Source organism: Podarcis erhardii, assembly GCF_964252035.2.
Source record: "Podarcis erhardii genome assembly, chromosome: 2".
Classification (NCBI taxonomy): domain Eukaryota; kingdom Metazoa; phylum Chordata; class Lepidosauria; order Squamata; family Lacertidae; genus Podarcis; species Podarcis erhardii.
In genome coordinates, this window is record NC_138498.1 from 56,268,494 (window position 1) to 56,290,913 (window position 22,420).

A 22,420-nucleotide genomic window follows, 5' to 3' on the forward strand; every position below is an offset into this window, starting at 1 on the left:
GGCTAGTGACTTCAACATCTGCAAGTCTGCAGCAAAAATAATGTACTGTGCGTGCATAAGGCAACATCTGTTTCATAACAACCCCGGCTCTTTACGCATTTCCAATGTGGCCTTTGGGTGCTTGACTGAGTTGCCCAGCCCTTTTTTAGACTGCTCCCTGCTGCTGCTTGTCATATTTGTTAATCTTCAACACCCACTATTCACATTTCATCTCTGAGTCTCACTTGGAGCTTAGCATTTGCAAAATGTTCTGAATAATTTACACATGTCATTATGAGCAAAAGAAGAAGGACATGTGTTGACGAAGAACAGGCCACTCTGAGTATCAAGGAAGTGATAAATGGAGACGAGAGGAAAATACCACAAGCCCTATTATTCAAAGGCTGCTCCTTATACATCAAACCTCAGTAAGCCTTAAGAAATATCCCTCAATGCAGATACGGCAACTCATACACTATTTTTAAAGTAATTTGACTGCCCTATTTGTTCTCTACATCTTGGTTCATCAGGAGCTGTTCAGTGCAGTACTTGTACTATCTTGGGAGAAAAAGCACTAACAGTCAAAGACAAAAAGGCTAGTAGTGGTGCCTTGGTTTACAAACTTAATCCGTTCCAGAAATTCATTCTTAAACCAAAGCATTCTTAAACCAAGGCGCGTTTTCCCATAGCAGCAGGGGACTCAATTTACACTCAGCAGGAAGCGGAACATGTTCTGCTTCCAAGGCAAAGTTCACAAACCAAAACACCTACTTCTGGGTTTGCAGTATTCTTAATTCAAGTTGTTCATAAACTAAGCTGTTCTTAAACCAAGGTACCACTGTACAGCTCATGTACAACAGGCTCGTCCAACCACACTAGAAAAGCAGAGCTGTGAGTCAACTTCATTCCTAATTCAGCCTCCACATTCTCACTTTGCTTAATTTGTGCATATAGCATCTATGTTGGAGACTATGTCATGTCATAAACAAGAAATCTTAAGAACTGCCAAGATAGCTATATGTCTCATCCTCAAACACATCAGAGCCTAGAGAGAGAATATATTGGGCCTGAAATTCAAAGGACAAACAGTACTGAACTGGTAGGATGCTTGCACTAAATTCTATGGCATCGAGTCCAGATTCTTGAAGCTCTTTGAATCTTGATTTTCACACCCAGAAATTGGGGTTTGCCCCCCACCCCCATCTGAATTTTGGGACATGGGGGACAAGTGGAATATCTACAGAAGGAGAATACTCCTGTAAATTAATAAAAGGATAAACATTTTAGGGTTGTGTTTTATTATTAGGATTGGTTTTACTGTTATTCTTATTCTTACATTGTGAGTCACTTTGAAATGGCTTCATGTAAAAAGAGACAAATAAATATAATTATTAAGAAGAATAAAAAATTATTTTTTATTTATGCAGATAGTTCCAAGTAGAAGAGACCTACAATTTGTAAAGTTCCAGAATGCTCCGAGGACTTTATTAGAACTGCAGTCTCATCAACCAGGCTATTTTATGTCCCATTATCTTACCAGAAAGAATTCTGTGGAACTGCAGGCAGTTTATGCCACAATAAGATGCTAATTCTAAACCAGATAGCAATCTCTCACATGTGGAAAAACACAAAGGCTGTGATTATACTGCTGGTCACGAGCTGGCGAAATTGTGCCTATGCTCTCCATTTAAAATATAAAAAGACAAGTTCAAAGTAAAATTCTAAACAGGCATGATCAGGACCTCTATGAGGAGATTTCAGATAAAAAAAGCAGCACAGAGCTTGCACACTTCAAATGTGACCCAAAAGTGGGAGGAAGGGTCGTGAAATAAACTTCACAGCTACAGCTGGATGCTTCTGAGCAATCCTACAATTGCAATCCCAAAGAACACAGGCCATGAATAGTCAGGCCAGCTGCCCTCCTTTTTGGATGAGCAACTCAATGCATGCTAGTGGGAGCCAAAAATAAGTTGAGGCATGCAAAGCTCCCAAGCTGCCGTGTCAAGTGGGAATGCAGCATCATGTCACGTGGCAACATCTTGATATCTGTCAACACAAGGCTTTGTCCCAAAGGAACCCCTGCAAAGCAATAAAAATAAAAGCATACATCTGTTCAACCAGCATAGCTGGAAGGTCTCAGAAACAGAAGCTAAAATGAAATTAAAGGGGCTCTTGGAACCGTGCTTTCAAAGAAGCGTAGAAATAACCGAATAGCAGAACCCAGAAATGATTTCATAACTGTCGAATTTATATTATGCCACACCCCCAGTGCCACACATTCACAGGTACTCAATAGACTCCAACACCAATACATTGCACATTTCCGCCAGGTTCAAGGATTGGCAGATCCTTTTGGCCCATCCCAAGTAGGGATGAGCCAAATGGCAGCCAGTCCCACACAGGCTGATGGAGGTGGCCCTCTCTGTCTCCCTCTGGTGCCGTCAGGTGGAATGGAGACAGTTCTGAGGAGGCCCTAAAAGAGTTATAGCAAAATACCTGAACTGCTTGCCTTGGCCTAGGATGCAATCGGCAGCAGAAACAGCAGCAAATGAAGTTGTGTAGCATTATTTGGTTAGCCAGCCATTAATGCTGCACACCTATCACATTACCAATCATTCACCATACTCTTATAAATACGTCAGCACGATAATGGCCCCCACAAGATTACAGATGGTTTGCTTGGATCTCTGTTTAGGTAATAAAAATGTCAACATATTGGCTTGGATCCTAAATTAACTTAAGGAAGTTCAGGCCACACCTCCCCAAAGGTGCTCTAGAGAGTGGGGGCTGCTGGGGGGGAGGCTTCTGAAAATGCACAGAGAGGGTGGTGGGAAACTTTCCTTTCATGAGCTTCCTTAAGTCAACTTCTCTTAGAATGTCAAGTATGGCTTTGAGCAAATTCCTCTACTTTTCAGCAGCTCCCCACATCCTACTCCACAATCTTCCAGAGGGCCTTTGGGAGAAGGGTGGGAGTGTATCCTTCCTTCCCACTGATAGGTATTATACTGGTCCAACATACAAGAGTAAAACTCTAGTGAGATAATGGGCAGCAAAGAGTCAATTCTGGACCCGTAGGCTGTTACCTATTGTGTTCAGATAACTGATACAACTTCTGTAACTTGTTTTCCATAAACACATGAAGAAAAAAAAATGACTCAAATGGTCAAAAGCCCAATGGTGTGATACATACGTTCTTCTTAGATATAAGAAACTCCAGATACCATGGAATCAAAGGAATGGAGCCATGTGAGGGGTAAATCAGCATCAGAAAAAAATGGGCAGGGCAAAGAGATGTAAGGGAGTCTCTCCTATCCAACCTGTAATCCTGCTCCAGGATTTCATTCAGTAACTTGGAGTGTACAGATGTAGACACTTCTACAAAATCAAGGCCAAGGTGTATCAATACTATTGCACAGTTTCAAAGTTACTAGCTAATAGAAAGTCATCGCAGGCATCAAATACTGTTGCCAGCCTCTAGTTTTCAAAAGACTTCATTCCCCAAAATCACACTTCCCAACAGGTTGGGATTTTGCTGGCTGCAACAGTCAGCTTCTACCACACACCTTTATCTCAATGGGCTTAAGTTCAACAATTGAATTCTGCAGGATCTATATAAGATTACGACTTTGCCTACAAGGAGACTATTTTATCGCTTGGGGCCTTCTGAGCAACTCTCTCAGGTAGGCAGGTTCTCCTGTGCCTTGCCATACACATACATTTCCCAAGAATGCTATGTCATTATCAATGACAAGCAAGTGAGCACAAACAATGCCAGTGATGAGACAGACAAAGCCCTCAAGGCATGTTTAGTACAATTAATTCTTTCAAAGCGCTCATCATAGGAGTGCAATTATTTGCCTTTGGCTCACAAAGAAGCAAACCAAACAGCAGGCCACCACTCAATACACACCGCTGGACTGCTTCAGAATGAACCATTTCAGCAGACACGTACACAAATTGTGTCTCAAGACCATGAATTCAAAGCCTGTGTACACACTATACCTTTAAAGAACATTCAAAGCTCACTCTTTCCTGCAAAGAATTCTGGGCACAGTATTTCACCTCTCACAGAGTTACAATTCCCAGCAACCCTTAAACTCCAGCACCCAGAATTATTTGAGGGAAAGAATTGTGTACACGAATGCCTCTGGAATTTTGAAGAGAAGGGGCAACAACCATAGGGAGTAAAGTTATTTGGGGGACATGGCCTAGTAGCATTAAAGAATATATTCTTAAGTGTTCTTAAAAGTTCACACAATTTAGATGTTTACAAGCTAGTACTATTGTTCTGCTAGTTTTCCACTCTTGGAAATTAACAGAGAACCCAAGTGATTTTAAGATTTCCATGGAAATTCCAAGTGAGTGCACATAACGCCTGTAACGTTTGTTTTCCTGGTACTCTGCCCTCCACCATTCCGCAACAATATCCTGTGACTGAAGAATTTCAGATGCAAGGACAGCTCTGCCAAGTGCTAGAGATAGAGGGAAATACAACTGTTTTTAAGCCAAACTGCCCAGTCTATAAAACAGCAATGGGAAACCTTGGGGCGGGGGCCAAATGAAACCTTTCGAGCCCCTCTTCCTCTGGCTCTTGGGGCTGTCACTTAGGCAATACTCACAAGCACCCCACTTTGCACCCTTCTTGCGTGTTTTTGCCTGGCAAGAATATGTCCTTGAACTCCAATAATGCCATTTGCTTTCTTGAATGAGGATGGAGAGAGGTGGGTGTACATGCATGTAGAAATCTCTTGCTGGAATGTAGGCTACTGTACATTCACACCCACTGCTCCTTCCAGGTTTTCCCCTGGTTATGACCACCATTGGACTATGACCCGCATAAGGTTGCTCAATGAGGAAATGTGGCCCTTGAGCTGGGGGGGGGGAGTCCCCCATCTTTGCTGTACACCATCAGTTCTCTTTGAATTGTTATACACACAGGCCTTTCACTTTCACAAAAGGGCCAGGTGGAGTCCAATGATCAGTCAACAATAGCAGACATGCTTTTAAAACTGTATAACCAAAGCAAAAAAGCCAGTTAGTCTACAATCAGACTACTTTTTATATAATGCCACTATATAACGAAAGGCTGTTCTTATCTTCCCTCAACACCTGTGCACTGTGCACATGCTCAGAAATTCACATTAATACTGCTGTTCCTAAGAGAAGTATAGCCATTAACTACAGAATATGAACTCTCTCATTAGGTTTGTAGTCTGGTATTAAACAGCCAGATTTTCTCTGTCCTCTGTGGGGTTTTTAAATTGTTTTTCCACATGCTTTTCTCTCTACCATGCTTCTCTTTCTACCTGTGCTATACCAATGCAGGTGAAATTTCAAGGATTCTAATACTACTGAGTCAGATCTGATTCACAATTTCCCTTTCAGATTTAAGACACCATAACAACCACAACCCCTTCATCATTCCCCCTTGCCATTCAGACGCCTGACACCACAGGGAGATTGTCACTCACTCTTAAGGGCTGCAATGAGCGACTTCCCATCTTTTATGAGCTCCTTGATGAACTTGTTGGTCTTGTCCAGTTCAGCTTCGTGAGACTTCAGCCTCTCTCGGAACTGAGGGCTGTCCAAACAGCAGTCACTAAATTCCAAGGCAGGTAGACCCATGGTTCTGGGGGGTGTGTGTGTGTCTTTTTTTCAGAGCCCTTCCAAAACGAAACCTTTTGCAAAAAAGCAAATCAGCTGGAAAAAAGCAACACACAGGGAATGAACCGTCCTTCCCAAAACGCTTCAGAAACAAACAAAACAGCTTGTAAAAATTGAAAGTATATGCAGTTCATTCAACAAAATTAAAATATTCACCCACTGAGCGAGCAGCCTTTACTCTGCTCTCCCGGGAGGTCAGATTTCTCAGAGCCCCCGGAGGCAAAACAATTGAAATGATGATGATGATGATGAAGAGCAAGCAGGTCAGGCAAGGTTTTGCACCGAGGAGGAGCTGCTTCAGATGCCAGAGGGAGAGGACAGGAGCCGTTTGGAAGAGGGGGGCGGTGCTGCTGCTGCTGTGGCTGCTGCCGCCGCGGTAGTAGTAGCAAATGCCGCTGCCGCCGCCGCCGCCCGAGGACTGCTCATGGCGAGAGCTCCCAAGCACGCTGCAAATTCAAGGCGAGGCGACCGCTGCTGCTGCTGCTGCCGGGTCCTTCTCTGCCTCTTCTCCCTCGACCCGGCCAATGCTGCTCTTGCTGCTGCCCCCGCCGCGTAAGAGAAGAGCGCCCGGCGGGGTCTCTCGCGCGGCCTCTAGCAGCGGCTCCTCAGCTCAGCGACGGCATCCGGGATCCGCCGGGAGACTCCACTTCCCCATTGGAACGCGGGGCATCTTTTTTTTTCGACCGCGTCGTCAGGAGGCGGAGTGGGGGGGGGGCGGTGTTTGGGTTTTGTTTTTTTTCCCCTCTCTCTTTCCCCCCCTTCCTCAGAACGCAGCCCCGCCCCTCTCGCGCCCGCCGCAGCCAATCAGCGCCGCGCCTGCTCGCGGGGCAAAGAAAAGGGAAGGGAGAAAAGATGTCCCTGCGATGACAGGCCGGCGGGGGAGGGCGGGGCCAGAGTTCTGTCAAACCGCATGGAGCTCCTTGTGTGTGTGTATATATGTGTATGTGCGCGTCCTCCCACCGCCGCCCTCGCTCCTTCCCGCCTTCTTAAAGGCACAACCTCCAAGGGAGGGGAAGGCGAGGGTTGCTCAAGGGCATTTCTCGTAAACCTGTTGCTAAACACTGAAGGGAACCTAGCCCTTTTCTCTGCAGGGAACCAATTAAGCAGGCCCCTTGAGGCATGTTTTTGGCACAGAGAGGTAGTGGGGACTGAGCCTAGCAGTCCTTTGCAAACAACCACAAGCCACGTTTCTTCTGGCCTCGGCTCCACACACAAAAAAGAGGTCCTTTTCATAAGGGGCGTCACCTTCTGTTTCCCCTCCTTTTTTTGGGCCCCTGCGTTCCATAGCAGCCTGAAATAAAATTACTGTATTTTCTGTTTCTCGTTCTGCCTTTTGACAAAGCAGGGCAGAAATTTCCCCCACGGGGGCAATTTCCCCCAACTAGAAAGCGCTTTACCTGTGGAGCTTTTGCCTGGTTGGTAGTATGACTCCTCCGGTGCAAGCTTATTGTGAACTTCCGCGTCCATTTTATAGGTGTATAAAACAGCTTAAGCGGTGGCCGACAGCCGACAGTTGTAGTCAGACACACACTCAGTCTCTGTCTCATTCTTTTGCAAACTGGCTATACAGTACTTCTCATCCCCCCCGTCTATCCCCTCCCTTTCTCAGCTGGAGATCTGTTACTTTCTGTAAGCTCTGGCTAATATGCATTTCAAAAGCCAGAGATTTTCAACTATTAGCTTCCATGGGTAAAACATTAGCCAAACACCCTGGGCCTGGGCTATTAGCCAGTAAGCACACCAGCAAAGAAATTATCAGCCAGCAGCCACTATAATTGGGTAAACCAATTATATTTGCCCAACATAAATAATATGGTCCCAACTTTTAACACACATATGTATGTAAGAATGTTTATAACATGAACCTTGCTCCAGGAAGAAGAAAATTACCATGAATCACTACTGCATATTATCTGATTTATGTGTAAGGAAATTTACAATTGCCTACTGATTAAAAAAAAAAAAATAGCAAAGAGAGAGGGAGACTAGACTGGCTAAGAAGAGCCAGATGGCAACCCCATTTTTCAGGGCTTTTGTCAGGATTAATGCATATGAAAGGGTGGCAGGAAGTTGATTTTATCACTTTTTAACATAAATGAAGACTTTTCTTATCGGGTACATTTTACACACCCAAAAACACTGTAGAAACCAACATTGCACCAGACATTCCCCATTGTCACATTTTTGAGGAAATAGTGTGATATATTTGTAACAACAATCCTTGAATTCTTTCACCATATTACTATGTCCCTGATCACCCTTCCATCTGTGTTTAGGATTATCTCTTCCATGAAATGAAGGAATTAGTTGTTTCAGGTAATTTGCTGTGCTCTTCGAAACAGATGGGCAGAGTTAGCACAATTCTAACCAACTCACTTAATGCTTCAGTTGTTTCACTTATATGCCGCCATACGCCTTTGCTACCAACTTCATGAACAAGTCGTGTATTCTTGTAAAGTATCACAGTAAAGTCTTAACTGCCCCAGTTTTAAGATACCAGCAGTATCCCACTAATCCTCGTCTTACACTGTACTTCAGCCCTATCCTCTGATGAAAGCTAGTCATGTGCAAGGATCAGTACAATCCTTTTCTTTTACCCTAGTGGCCTTAGTGGAATTGACTCCAAGGTAAGCAAGTATAGGGTTGCAGCCAAGTGTAGTACTGAACTGTCCTTCCTTCACTATTCTGCCAGAATAAATACAAAGAGGACACTGCAGATATGCAACAACAACAAAAGAGTCCCACCCCAGCCCTAATTGTCCTTTAGATTGCATCTAAAGTCTTTGTACATATGGTGGTATTATGGCTGGTCTCACAGAAGTGCAAAGTCATGCCTCTACAGTATTTTGGAAAAGAAAAGTGCACAGGTACATAAAAGCAATGTCTGGGAAAAGGAGTACACACCTCAAGATTAATGGCAGGAGCCCATGGCATAGTCTGCTCCCAGCTATATAACACATTTAAAGGAAAATGTAATACAAACATTATGACTCAGAACACAAACACCAACCCATGTGTCTCTACTGCAGCAACTGAATGCTTCATTTCAGAAGTGAGGGTGTGTATATTTCCTTATCCCTCCCCCTCCCAATGGAGATATTATCTCTAAGCAGTAGAAATGGTCCTTGTTTTACAGTGGAAGCTGATGTCTTGACATGTATTGTTGGGATTCAGGGCCTTAATTTCAACCACATATTTCACCCCTACTCCCCCCCCCTCCAGCCCCACAAAAACCACTTGTGGCCCAGTCCTATGCATGCATTATTTGAACTACAGTTCAATAGAAAAAGATTACAGGCTCACTGCATTTCCTATACCACTAGCAGAGCTAAAGAGCCTGCTGGGTTGCAGAGGCATATAGGTTCACTCTTGAACAGGCATGAAGATTGAATAAACGGCTAATTGAATTGCCTTTGAAAGGGCTGAAGAGGGGGGAAACTGTGAATGAGAAATGTGAGAGCACTACTGTGCCAGATTTTTCCTTTCATCTTCCAACTAGGAGACAGATAGAGGAAGAGTAGCTTCCAAGAGTTATGCAATATAAATGTGTGGTTTTTAAACTACCTTCAGGGAACATTTTTCATATCAACTTGTCTGCCATGGAGTTTCTGCACCTTGCAGAAATTTATAAGGCAGACTGTTAGGCATATACACAACTTATGCAAGGACCTAGACAAGGTATGAGAAATTAAAACCGTCAACCTTGCAGAAGCCTAGGGGCAAGCCTAGCCTAGCAGCACAGTAAAGCTTTTTCTACTGGCTGCCTTCTAGGACTATAGGCATCGCCAAGTACAGATGCAAACAGTAATCAACAGCAAAACCCACTCTCTCTAGTATAGAGGTAGGAAACATTTTCAACCCAGTGGGTCCGATCCAGAAGCCCCTCACCATACCCAACAAACCACTTGGACCCATTTTTCCTTTGCAGTGCAGTTTGAACTCAAGCCATTCTGCAAGGCCACTGCTAATCAACTGATTGTTGTGGACTTTAAGCCTTGCTTCCAGGAGGGATCGGCTCCACTGGGAAGCTCCTGTTGGAAGCTCCCAAGTTGAAGGAACCCCAGAGGGGCTTGCATTTAGCACCTAATTTCACAGACACCAATTGCAAGCCTGCCAAGCAACAACTGCAAGTGCATTTTAAAGCTCTCAATAGTTCACTTGTTGTCTTTACCTGTCCTACAGACCTGGAGTTAGGGTATTTACTTACTTACTTACTTACTTACTTAGTTACTAACTTAGAAGATCTGAAGATCATCTGAAGATCTATGGGTGGTTCACAGCATAAAATTACAAAATAAAAACATGAAATGTAATAAAAACAAGAACAAAGACAAAGCAGCCACAGTAGGAAGACCCTACCTGGTAAATACATATAAGAGTTATTTCCCTTCCTGGGACCACCTTGCTGCCCTTGCTTCTGTTAATAAAGAACTGTCATGTGGAGCGGAAGGAAGATCTGAGGACCATATGAGAGCAACAAGGCATCAATCAGGCGCCAAACACAGGAACCAGAATATTAGGTCTGAGTGGGCGGGTGAGCAACAGCAGACATTCAAGATCCAGATTTCATTGAGAGGAACAGTGGATACAGGTATCCTGCCATAGGAGAGGATAAAGACCTGCTGAGATTGTAGAAACCGCAATGCCCACCAGACCATATGAGGACAAGATCTAGGGTGCAGTGCGGAAGGATAACATAATACTTTATTTAGGGTATTGAAATAGCTAAGGCTAGACTTCCTTGGTTGTCCCATCCCATATTTGTTAAGGGTTAAGCCGGGAACATCAGGACTGGGATGGCTATGTAAGCAAATCACACCCAGAGAGAACGAAACTAAACTCTCTAGAGACATCTTCTGGCTGACTCAGGCACGGCTCTGATATGTTGCAGAAAAGTCAGGTTATGTGTGGCTTCAGAGAGTGATTTCACCCAGAAAAAGATGGTGAATAAAAACAAAAACAAATTAATTTAAACCTATGGACCATAAAGATTTGCTGATCGCATCAGGCTCCTGGCATCCATCGGGAAATCGTGCCATCTTCAAGCCACATCACACTGTTCGGTTCTTTTAGATACACTAGTTAAGATTGTTTAACTGTACACCTGAAAATGTGCCACACAAATATGACCATGTGTTTGAAAACACATGTGCCATGTAGGAACAAGTCAGGTCGCCACAATTGGTTATAGCCAAGGTAACCTATTTCTGAACCAGCCCTTGTTGCTGCTGCTTTTACAGTATTTTGATCTGCAACAATTAGCAGAATGGGCTGGGTTATGTAAACTGAAGCAATCACCTCAAGCGCTGCATACACAGCCAGGCTCTCTGCCTCTAACTCCTCCTTCGCTAACTTGCTCTAGGAAGGGTCAAGAGCAGGCATAGGCAAACACGGCTCTCCAGATGTTTTGGGACTACAACTCCCATCATCCCTAGCTAACAGGACCAGTGGTCAGGGATGATGGGAGTTGTAGTCCCAAAACATCTGGAGGGCCGAGTTTGCCTATGCCAGGTCAAGAGGCAGGGCAAGAGTGTTCATGCTGCAGCAGCGAAAAATGCTGTCTAAAGTTGGAAAGGGGGGTAGGGTTAAAGTTGCAACAAAAAAATTCAAAGTTTAGGGAGCATTTTTACCCTACCAGCAAACTGTGGCAGTGGCGGCATGTCCAGAATGCCTCAATCTGAAGAAGGACCTCCTTAGTCTTTCTCAGAGTGAGGAAGGGAGTGGGGAGGAAGGGGCCCAGACCCTCCAAATGTCCCTATTTTCTAGGTACAGTCCTGGATTTACAGCAGCTGTCCCGGTTTCTGATTTGATCCCAGAACATCCTGCTTTCCCTTAGGACATCCCTATTTTCATCAGAGAAATGTTGGAGGGTACAGAGTTATGCAAACCCCCCCCGCCCGAGCCAAGGAGATAAGTAACAGTAAACCTTAAGAAGACATCCTAAGAAGGCAGCCCTGTATAGGAAATTTTAAAAAATGTTTAATATTTTATTATGTTTTTATATATGTTGGAAGCTGCCCAGAGTGGCTGGGATAGCCCAGTCAGATAGCTGTGGTATTAATCATCATCATCATCATGGAATAGGACGTCCCTATTTACATCAGAGAAATGTTGGAGGGTATGAAAGCCTTGCTGTGACTAAAACAGTGGCAAAAAAAATAAGCAGAGAGGCAGAGTGGGGAGGACCAGCAGCACCAAGGGAGAGAAAGAGGAGGGGTGGCAGCTGCTCAGGCACTGCAGTCTCTTGCACCAGCCCTGCTAATAGATTATGATATTTAGCTTCATACTGTTAAAAGCTCCATTTGCTGCTAAAGCAAGAGAAGTGGGTCAGACTGGGTTTCTTCCTAACCATTTTCAGCATATCCTCATTGAGGAATCCCAGTTTCCTCCTGTGCCCTGTCATAGCTGTCAACTTACAGACTTGAAAATAAGGGACCAGCAGCCTCGAAAATAAGGAATCAGCAGTCAAAATAAGGGATTTTCCAGGCACAGGTATATTCAACTTCTGAGCCCCTCCGAGCCAAAGGCAGAAAGCCCAGCCAGCAGCCAAACGAAGCCTCATCAATAAGGGACAGCAGCGGGACATGGCACTGGGATAAGGGACTGTCCTGCCAAATAAGGGACGCTTGACAGCTATGCGCCCTGTATGCAGCAGCTGAACCAGATAGCGCTTCCTGTCTGTGAAGGGGGCATGGGTTGTGCCTTTAAAAAATAGCCTAAATTGCGCAGTGTTCTGTCCACCACGGCACACTGTCTCAGATAACCTGAGGACATTTCTTCACAGCTAAAAACTTTCACCAAGCTTGAACGCTCCCTGTTCCTTAACAGTTTTAAGCCGTGTTCAGTACCCATCTGGTTTCATGGCCTTGTGATAATAACTGTTTAGCTACCCACAGCCTCCTTTTGGAGCTCTGTTAATGACCTTTCGTCTTTCTGCATATTTGTTACAACACACCCCTGGTTTGCTTTCTCTGAGCTCAGATGAAGGAATATTCTTTTTTTAGTTTCCTCTTTCCTTCGTTCCTCCTCCCCCGAGTGTGCTGCCAGTGCAGAAACTCTAAGCCTTTGGCCCAGCTCCACCTGACTCAAATGTACATCTGCAACAATTTAGTTCTAATAGAATTGATTTACTAACCCAGTCGTGGCTGACTACAGCTGGTCTTAAAGAATCTGGTGTCAGTGCATGTTATAAAACAGTACTATTTCAATGAAATCACCAGGGAGAAGACCTGAGGAACAGCAAACTATTTCCCACAAGTAATTAGAACCCAATCTCAGCTATAAAGGTGAAAAAGCTTATGGGTTGGGATTGCCATTGTTGTTCTGGCAAGCCTCCTGTGCCTTTGGCAGCTGCAGAAGTAATAACTCGACAGATGAAGTTTCTTTCCCCAGGACAGAGTCAGAGTAAAGGGGAAGGCTCTCCCTGTTGCTTATCCACCTCTAATGCGGCTGTAAAAGGCACAAGGGATCTGTCAGAAGGATGGTGACAGCTCTGTTATGGGGGGTCGGGAGACGCCATGTCACAAAATCCTTAATAAAATGTTATCATTTTATTGGGGTTGCTTTCAACATTTTATGTCCTTTCCCGAATGTTGAAAACATGAGTGCAAGAAGCTAGAAAAACCACTGGTTTTATGGTGGTACTGTAAAAAAAGAAAAAAGAAAAAAAAAGATCAGGTGTGAATAAGGCCAAACTAGGAGTTAAGTTAAACATCTGGTTGCATTGATATTCACACATTTTACATATTGTTTGGGTGAACCTTCTGACCTTGCAAGCTAAACTCTGGAGCTGCATCACAACATATGACAATGTAGCTCACCTTTCCTCAAAGACGGACTTCTTTTGCTTCCCCCCACCATATTTTTAAAGATTGCAAAGGGCTGAAGAGATTCCTGGATCCTGCAGGCAGACGTTTGTGTCAGTGGAAAGCTCCCAGTGGAATGAACTTGCATCCAAGTCTTAGATGTCTGATAATTCATTAGCACTTCATAATTAATTGCTGATTTCATTGCTTATATTTGTATTATTCCTTTCTGATTAGAAAAAGGTTATCAACACCTGAATGAGAAATGACTAGCTCTTGTCATGTTAAAGATAATAATTTTATCCATGCAGTCAACTGTTAATGGACTATCAATGATAAATTATAAAGAAATAATGAACTGACAGACAAATGGATTTTGATTATCTGTATGAAATTGACTCCAAAGTGTTGAATTATTTAAAAGCACATCTTTTTTATTTTGATTAGTAGGCTAGTGTAGATATTGATACAGTCATATTAAGGAACTAGAAAAAGGGCACAATCCCATGGTCCCTAGGACAGCATTCCAGGAACCACAGAAAGAGCAGGCTTCCTCTTCGCCTATGCAAACACCCACAGCCACCCATTCTCTAGTGGTGCAAGGAAACAGGGGGAAAGAGTGTGCAGTTGGGATTAGATCAAAGGGGGCCTTGGGTTGGTCCTATCCAAAGTCTCCTGGTTCTCTTGGCACATCCATAGAATGGCAAGAACCAATGCCAGCCCTGAGCTCAAAACAAATACGAGGGGAGCACCAAAATGATCCAAGTAGACCATCTGTCCCCTCAGCTTTTAGTCTGGCCAACACAAGTCCAATAGGGCTAGAATATGGTTGTTCATTTGCCAAAGACTTCATCTCCCCACTATAGTAAGTGATCTTTAAAATTTCTCTCTCTTTCTCTTGCATGATAATAAAGTGGCATGAACCCCACATGCCCTCACACAAATAAATCAAGTTTAAGCAGTTTACTCACAGCAAAATGGACAAAAATTAAGAAAATTAAGTGAGGGGTGCAGTTAACTAGTCCCACTAGTGGAAGCCCACACAAAGACTTCTACTAGTGCAATGGGGCTAATTCCAGTCCTGCTCCAAGTATCGTCATAAAAACCACAGGCCAAACAAAACTGTTATTCTACAGTGCACTGTCGTTTATCAAAACGTGTCAAATTAATTAAGGAGTACAAGTTGGTGCTTGGCTCAAGGACAATAACTCTTTCTATTATCATTTTAAAAACATCATTTGTGCTGTCTGTTTGGGTAACATGGACACATACATGCATCTCGGATTCAACAAGCAGTGCATTATTATCTAGAGAAGTCCAGCATGATTCCCATTAGTGTTGCGTGAGGCTGGGGAAATGTCAGCTACAGTTGTCTCAAACACAAAGATCTAACTATTTGCTTGTATTTCCATAATTTTACTCATTCTGATGATAGAACTGAAATCTGCCTAAGACTGATTCACACTAGAGCCGTGCATTTGATTTGGAACAAATGAACAATTGGAGTGAATGGAACTCAAGCTGGCTCCGTTGCCATATGTTCTGAGACAAATGCTCAGAAGTGCAAATGGATATGAAGCTGCAAGGGGGGTAGTTCAGTGACAGAGCATCTGCTCTCCTTAGGCTAGGAAAGACACATGCCTGAAACCCTGGAAAACCACTACCAGTCAGTGTAGACAATACTGAGCTACATGGACCAACAGTCTGACTCATTTAAGGCAGCCTTTGATGTTCCTTCACACAGTTAGATGGTTGAGAAAAACAGAGCTGCTGAAATAATAGTCTTAAGGGGCTAGGAATGTGATGCATCCAAAATTATGGCTTTGAAAATCAGACACTAAGTACTCCCTTAGAATGGCTAATATATGAAAACTTGCATAGCAATTTTTGCTGATCAGTGCAGAGCTCTTGCACACATCATGGCTTGGAGCAGAAACCCTCACTCGGTGTTGCTTAGCAGCCTTCAAATAGTTACTGGAAACTTTTTCTCCTTTCTGTTTCTGGGGGGCGGGCAGGCAGTTTCTATACACAAAAGACTTGGGTATTAATCAAACATTTTTGAAGGATATAGATTTCTAATAATTACCCCCAATGAAGCAGGAACATAACATAACATAACATAACATAACATAACATAACATAACATAACATAACATAACATAACATAACATAACATAACATAACATAACATAACATAACATATAACATAACATAACATAACATAACATAACATAACATAACATAACATAACAACATAACAATGGAACCTTTTTTTAAAAGAGAAGATTCTCCATTCATTCCTACACTATGCTAAACTTTGTGTTGTACTTCAGCAAATCCTATGCGAGTTTGTTCTCTGCTGCAGTGTATTGAAAGCAAGATTGTGTATAGCTGTCCTGATACCATCATGGACACAAATCATCATGGATGCACAATAAAAAGAACATATGGAGGGCTCAGAAGAAAGGAATCGGGCTTTTATTAATCAAACATTGGTTTTCGTAACAAGCAAACAAAAATCCACAGAGTACCTTGATTGAGCACCATGAAAAGTGCACCGTGAAGTGCAAGAGTTATAGACGGAAAGATGAACAATGAGAGAATCTGTCGTCCAAAAATGTCTGCAGGGATTTCTTTTGTCCTACATAAAATTGCCATATAAATTGATGTATGTCAGCAGTTTGCCTTAGAGAGTTGGTGTGATAAGGAAGCCTGATTTCTTTTATTAACACCTTGAGTAGCAAATTATCTAATTATGACAGGAACAGTCAGTAAAAGATTTGCAAAATGCAAGGGATTTCAAGCTCCTTGAAGGGTGAGCCTTTAGGAAGCCGGAGGCAAAGGAGGGTGGGGCCTGTTTTGTGCCTTTAATTAGAGTATGAAAGAAGAAACTTGGCAAGTGTAGCTTTTCTCACCACTGCAGGAGGAGCTGTATATGGGAGCTCTCCCTTTGCAGCGCTTCACCTTCTGCAATTTGGTGTTTTAGATGTTTTGTACTACATATTCTATCAGCCCTACGTAGCACATACATGCTCCCATCAGTCTCTATATCCTAGGGTCATGCTGGCTGAGGCATCATTATTAGTATTAGTATTAGTATTAATATTAGTATTAGTATTAGTATTTTGCACCCCCCTGGCTCGGTGCCCTGGCGGGGTGTGGGGGGACTGCCTGTTCCTCTCTAAACCTGGTGCTGCTCTTAGGCAGTGTCTCACCTTATGAGCAAGGTGGTTTTCTTTGCATCAGCACAGACCATTGTTTTCAGGTGTTTGGAATGGCTAGAAAACCTCCTCATTTTTTGCTGCGAGCCACTCTGTAAAGCATAACTTTAACTTGGTGTCTTCTGGATTTACCTAGATCTCTCTATTGTTCTCCCGCAGCCAGCCATGTTCTATTCTAGGCCAACCTCCCCCAACCTGGTGCTGCCCTCTAGATATATTGGTCTACAACTTCCATCAGCCCCAGCTAGCTAGGTTGGTTAGTGGTCATGGGTGAAGGGAATTGTAGTCCAACAAAATCTAAAGGACACCAGATTGGGCAAGGCTGTTGTGGGCTGTGCTGTATTTGGAACACAGGTCTTTATTTTCTGTTAATATGCTGGTTCTTCTTCCCGGTTTCCATTTCTGAGGGCAGACTTTCCAGGAGTTGGTCGATATAAGTAATTCCATATGAACAAGAGAGAGAGAGAGAGAGAGAGAGAGAGAAATAGCATTCCCCATAATAGCTATTTAAAGCAAATATATTTAAATTGCAAAATAAAAGCAATTTCAAGTAGGTTTCACATGAAAGGCTTGTTTGACCCCATCTAAAACAAAATCTATAACTTAGCATTTACTGCAGCAGATGTAGCTCCTATACCTGGCATGACAAAGCACCTTAAACAAAATGTCATTAGACATTGTTACAGATGTTTTAAATATCCCAACTTCTTTTCAGAATCAGAGTGCATTCTGTGTCATTTGTGCATCTTATTCTGAAACAGAATTTTAGTCATGGGGTGGAGGGGAACAAAGCAAAATAAAACTACTTTGTCAATAAAAGCAATTTTTATTTTTGCTAAGCATGCTGTTTTGCCTGTCATGTAAGTCAGCTGATGCACACGCTGAATCTGTTCAGACAGTTGAACAGCACTGTTTCATACACATTACAGTGGTACCTCGGGATGCGAACGGGATCTGTTCCGGAGCACCGTTCGCATCTTGAACAGAACATAAGACGTGACTGCGCATCTGCATGTGCGCAGGTCGTGTTTTGCCGCTTCCGCACATGCGCGTGATGTCATTTTTACTGTCTACACATGCGTGAGCGGTGAAACCCAGAAGTAACGCGCTCTGTTACTTCCAGGTCGCCGCGGAGCACAACCTGAAAATACTTATCCTGAAGCCTATTTATCCCAAGGTATGACTGTATATGATATTCCCTCTTGGCCAGGAAATAATTGTAGAGACTAGATGATTGATGTTTTATTAACTGAGGTATAGCAACCAGCCACTATGTTCTAATGAGAGCAGCCCAGAACATTTTGCTGCATCACTCTGTTCTAGTATCTTCCCTGGCATCGAAGTCAGACTATACCACCCTATGGCTTCCCCCACTTTAAATTTATGGGGGTATTTTGTTTTAGGATCAGGACAACATTTGCCCATCTCCAGTCCTGTGGCAACTCAACCCTTTCTCTTGGATTTCTCAGAGGTGTTTCTGAGAGTACACCAGCAAGTTCCTTTAGTACTCTGATGTGCCATTCATCCAGCCCTGAAGACTTGGATTTATTTAAGATCATGGTCCTTAAATAATGGTCATCTGTTTATCAGTCATGAACTGCAATCCTGACTGTCCCACCACCAGTTTCTCTACTTACATGAGGCTGTGCTGCACAACTTGTTCTCCTATTTTTGACAGAAGCAGGAGCTGAGCAGCTGATTCCCTTTCACCATCCTCACTGAGCAGCGAGCCTTCTGTTTCTTCTTCTTCTTCTTCCCCCTTCTTCCAAAGTGCCTGAAAAGGCCCATTTTGTTGCCTCACTTTTCCTGACTCTGTTTCTGCAAGTCTGGACTATTCACTTGTACTTGTCCTTAGTGACCTGCCCTCATTTCCATTTCTTGGACATGCCCTTTTAACTTTCCAATTAATCACTAACATTTTTGTGCAGCAGACACATTGCCTCTTCTAGGACTCTCATTTTTCTTTCCCATTAAAACAGTGATTATGCCTTTATCAACTTTTTCTTCAACTCCTACCCATCTTATTACCTTATTTCTATTAACTAATTCCCTTATTTACTGTATTATGTACTTATTTGGAAGACTTTAAAGGGAGCTTAGACAAGGCTATCCATGGCTCGTAACTATGATGGCTGCGTAACACCTCTGATATTAGAGAAGGTATAATTCTGACTACCAGTGGCTGGGAATTACAAGAGGAGAAAGTGCTGCTGCACTCTGATCATGCTTTGGGGTTTCCTCCCATCTAAATAGGACACCGTGAGAAAAGGATGCTGCCCTATGGTCTGATCCAGCAGGATTCTTACTATATGACTGAAGATTAATAATTTAACAGCTCTGTGTATTTCATGCTCATTGAATACTACGTCCTATTGTCGAGACAAATGTTTGTCTCCTCTGTCCCTGCTATGTCGAGGCAAATTTTGGCAGCCAAATTCCATAACATTATGTAATTGGGCATTGATTTCTATGGTATTCTTTTGTCTCACATTTAAATTGTCGTTCTGGCCATTTCCCCATAGTTTTGTTGCTGTATTTTACACATGGTGCAGAGAGCTGTTTGGGAGAAACTGGACATATTTTCAAAATGATTTCATTCTTTTATCCGTCTTCTTTTACTGTAATTCAATCTGCAGCAAACTGAAAGCATGGGAAACTGTGTGAGTACCGTATTTTTTGCTCCATAAGATGCACTTTTTTCCTCCTAAAAAGTAAGGGGAAATGTCTGTGCATCTTATGGAGCGAATGTGTGGTCCCTGGAGCCAAATTGCCCAGGGGCAAAAAGCAGATTGTGCTTTTTTTTTTTTAGAAAGAGGGAAGGGGGTGTTGAAACAAAGCCGCTGAGCAGTTGATCAGCAAGCGATCAGGAGGGGAGATAAGGGACTCTAGTGATAAAGGAGGCTGCCTGTTCGTCGGGTTTTGTTGCTGCCTTCCGTGCTGTCGGCACACAGAGGATCCCACCACAACGTTACACGGTGCTCTGGGTGTGGCACCAAAACAGTTAGCTGCCATGCAGCTGGGGCAAGAGCCAACAGCCAAGCGGAGCTGAGCCTGTTGGAGCACCGTGGGCTCTTCTGCTGCTGCAGCTTGGTGCGAGTTCAGGGGTGAGCGTTGGAGTTTGACTGTCCGTTCGACTGTTGGCAGCTCTTCCCTGGACTCCAACACTTGGCCCCGGACTCTTGGCCTGTTGTCCCTGAGAGCCCGGCGCCCTGGTACCGTGCACCCCTAGTACCAACGGTTAAGATGGCCCTGCTCCTGTATAGGATATAGCCAGTGCCAGATTTATGTATAGACTAAGTAGGCTGAATCCTAGGGCCTCTAAATGTAGGGGGCCTCGCCAGCCTGCCTGCTCCCCAGCAGGCATCCTCCCCTCTCCCAAAATTGCAAACCCAATACTTCATGCAAGGGCAGGGCAACTTGGGCCTCTAAATCTAGGGGGCCTCGCCAGCCTGCCATCTCCCCAGTGCCGCAGTCTCCCCTCTCCCAAAATTGGAATCCCAAGACTTCATGCAAGGGCAGGGAAACTCAGGCCCAGCAACTATGAGACTCAGGGCTAGCCAGTGGGGGTCCAATTTGAAGAAGTGGGGCCCAACTTTAGATTTTTTGGTAGGGCCCCAGTTCATAGCCAAAGTCTGCAAAATCTCATAGATATAAATAAAATCCATCTAGATTGCCCTGGTGTGGGGGTCCCCTTAGGAGCGGCCCGCAGGGCCCAATTTGGCCCAGTTGTTACAATTGCCTTAAGGTTGGCCCTGATGAAGAAGAAGAAGAAGAAGAAGAAGAAGAGTTTGGATTTGATATCCCGCTTTATCACTACCCAAGGAGTCTCAAAGCGGCTAACATTCTCCTTTCCCTTCCTCCCCCACAACAAACACTCTGTGAGGTGAGTGAGGCTGAGAGACTTCAGAGAAGTGTGACTGGCCCAAGGTCACCCAGCAGCTGCATGTGGAGGAGCGGAGACGCAAACCCGGTTCCCCAGATTACGAGACTACCGCTCTTAACCACTACACCACACTGGAGTCTGTGCAGGGGTTGGACTGACAAGCCCTGCACCTTCTAGGTCCCTGGTGTCACCATTCAGAGTACAGACTCAAGGACTTGTAATGGAAATAGGGGGGGGGCACTTATTGGAAATCAGTTTTGTCACCTCCCCCCAAACCCCAGGACGATGGGCCCAGCCACATTTTATTCACAGTCGCATAAGCACTACACTACAGCATGGCCATAAAGCTGTATATTCAACAGCTGAAATACACACCCAATATGTAGCAATGGAGATTTATGTTACTGCTTTATGAATGAACACTGTGTTTTATTAATGGACTCTGTATTTTTGGAATTACCTAAGAGCCACCAATAGGGAGCTCTAGAATCTGACAGCTAACCAACTGGGTACTACCAAACAGCTCCCCTATTGCTGGAAGCAGGTAACCAGCAGGAAACGCTTCAGCTCAGCCTTTGCACTGTTGACTGAACACCCCTTGCTGTGCAGATAATGGAGAAAGCTCATAAATTGTATCCCTTCTGGCATCCTGGCCAACTTTATTATGCTGGTGTAAACCCTGGTGCACCAGGAATCCAGAATAACAGCAAATAAAATCTGCTCATACGTCAGCGACTGATAAGACTTGTCAACCTGTTATTCCAAAATCTTCCTAGATTATAAAGCTCCAAAATACAGGCCAAAAGAGAGCAGGTCTGGAAAGAGCGAGCCATACAATGGGCACCACCAGTGAATGGGCCCTGCTCCGTGTAGCTACTGTCTTGTCATTTGATAGGGTGCCCACTTGCCCTCCTTCTTGACATGGAATGCTCTCCATTGTAGTCTCCAGGTCCAGTACAAAGACCATAAGAAGGGAGAGCAGGGACCTTGAAGTTCCCAGCAGCTGTTAATCAAGCAAGCAAGCAAGCAAGCACACAGGTCACCTTTGTCACAGGTGTGTCACACCTATGTTATGGCGAGGCCTGCACCCAATCTTGTTTCTGTACACTCTTGTTTGTTCTCAGTAACCAAAATCATATTATCAACATATACAAGGAGAAAAGTTGTTTTCCTTCGTTTGCAAGGCATCATACAAAACAAAGTGGCACTAATAAAGAAAAGTTCCAGGGTGGCAACAGAAAGCAAACTAAAAATGCTTTTGCAGTCCATCAGAACTATTCAGCAATATCAAGTTATAGGAAAACTGGTGCTATTAACAGTAACCCTTCTAGTTGGTTAATTGGTTTGGCAACTTCCATGCACATGACGTCTGATGCTAATTCCAACCTCCCCCCCCCAAAGAGTTTAATGATAACTCAGCAGAGGCAGTTACAGTTGCAAATGGCAACAAAGTATCCTGTGCAAGGAAGAGGAGCAGGTTTGCTGAAGTGTGTTGCTGGACGAAATACTGTTTGTAATGAAGTGAGAGCAGTAGTTGCTCAAATTAACAAATAAGAAAGTTTTGAGAATTTACATGCTAGATTAAAATGGATTAATTCATTGAAAAGGGGATTGTAAGAAAAACACTTGGGGCCTAATTTTAATAATAGAGTGCCTGGTATCTGGTGGGCAATCTCCTCCTTTATTTCCACACTGTGGCTGCAGACCAAATCACCTGTCAGAAGAGCTATGAGATTCAGGTGAGGGTCAAATGCCTTGTCACTCCCAGCAGGTATATAACAGGAAGACCTGGACTGCCCAGGCCGCTTCTGGTGAAACTAGAGCAGTGCACGGAAATGCCGTTTACCTTCTCACCGCAGTGGTTCCTA

At 43.8% G+C, this 22,420-nt stretch overlaps 1 protein-coding gene across 9 annotated transcripts in view; it reads right to left on the reverse strand.

Moving 5' to 3' along the window:
- ARHGAP26 (Rho GTPase activating protein 26) overlaps positions 1 to 7,145 on the reverse strand; it is a 210,882-nt gene extending 203,737 nt beyond the window's left edge. For 2 of the 9 annotated variants that reach the window (XM_081852059.1, XM_081852068.1), the window contains exon 1: positions 5,451 to 6,362. In XM_081852059.1, the coding sequence (XP_081708185.1) occupies positions 5,451 to 5,604 (154 nt within the window). In that variant the 5' untranslated portion in view covers positions 5,605 to 6,362. Of the gene's footprint in view, positions 1 to 5,450; positions 6,363 to 7,040 lie in introns of those variants that run through there. The other 7 variants (XM_081852062.1, XM_081852069.1, XM_081852065.1 and 4 more) reach the window with 6 other exon arrangements.
- Between the last annotated feature and the right edge of the window lie 15,275 nt (positions 7,146 to 22,420).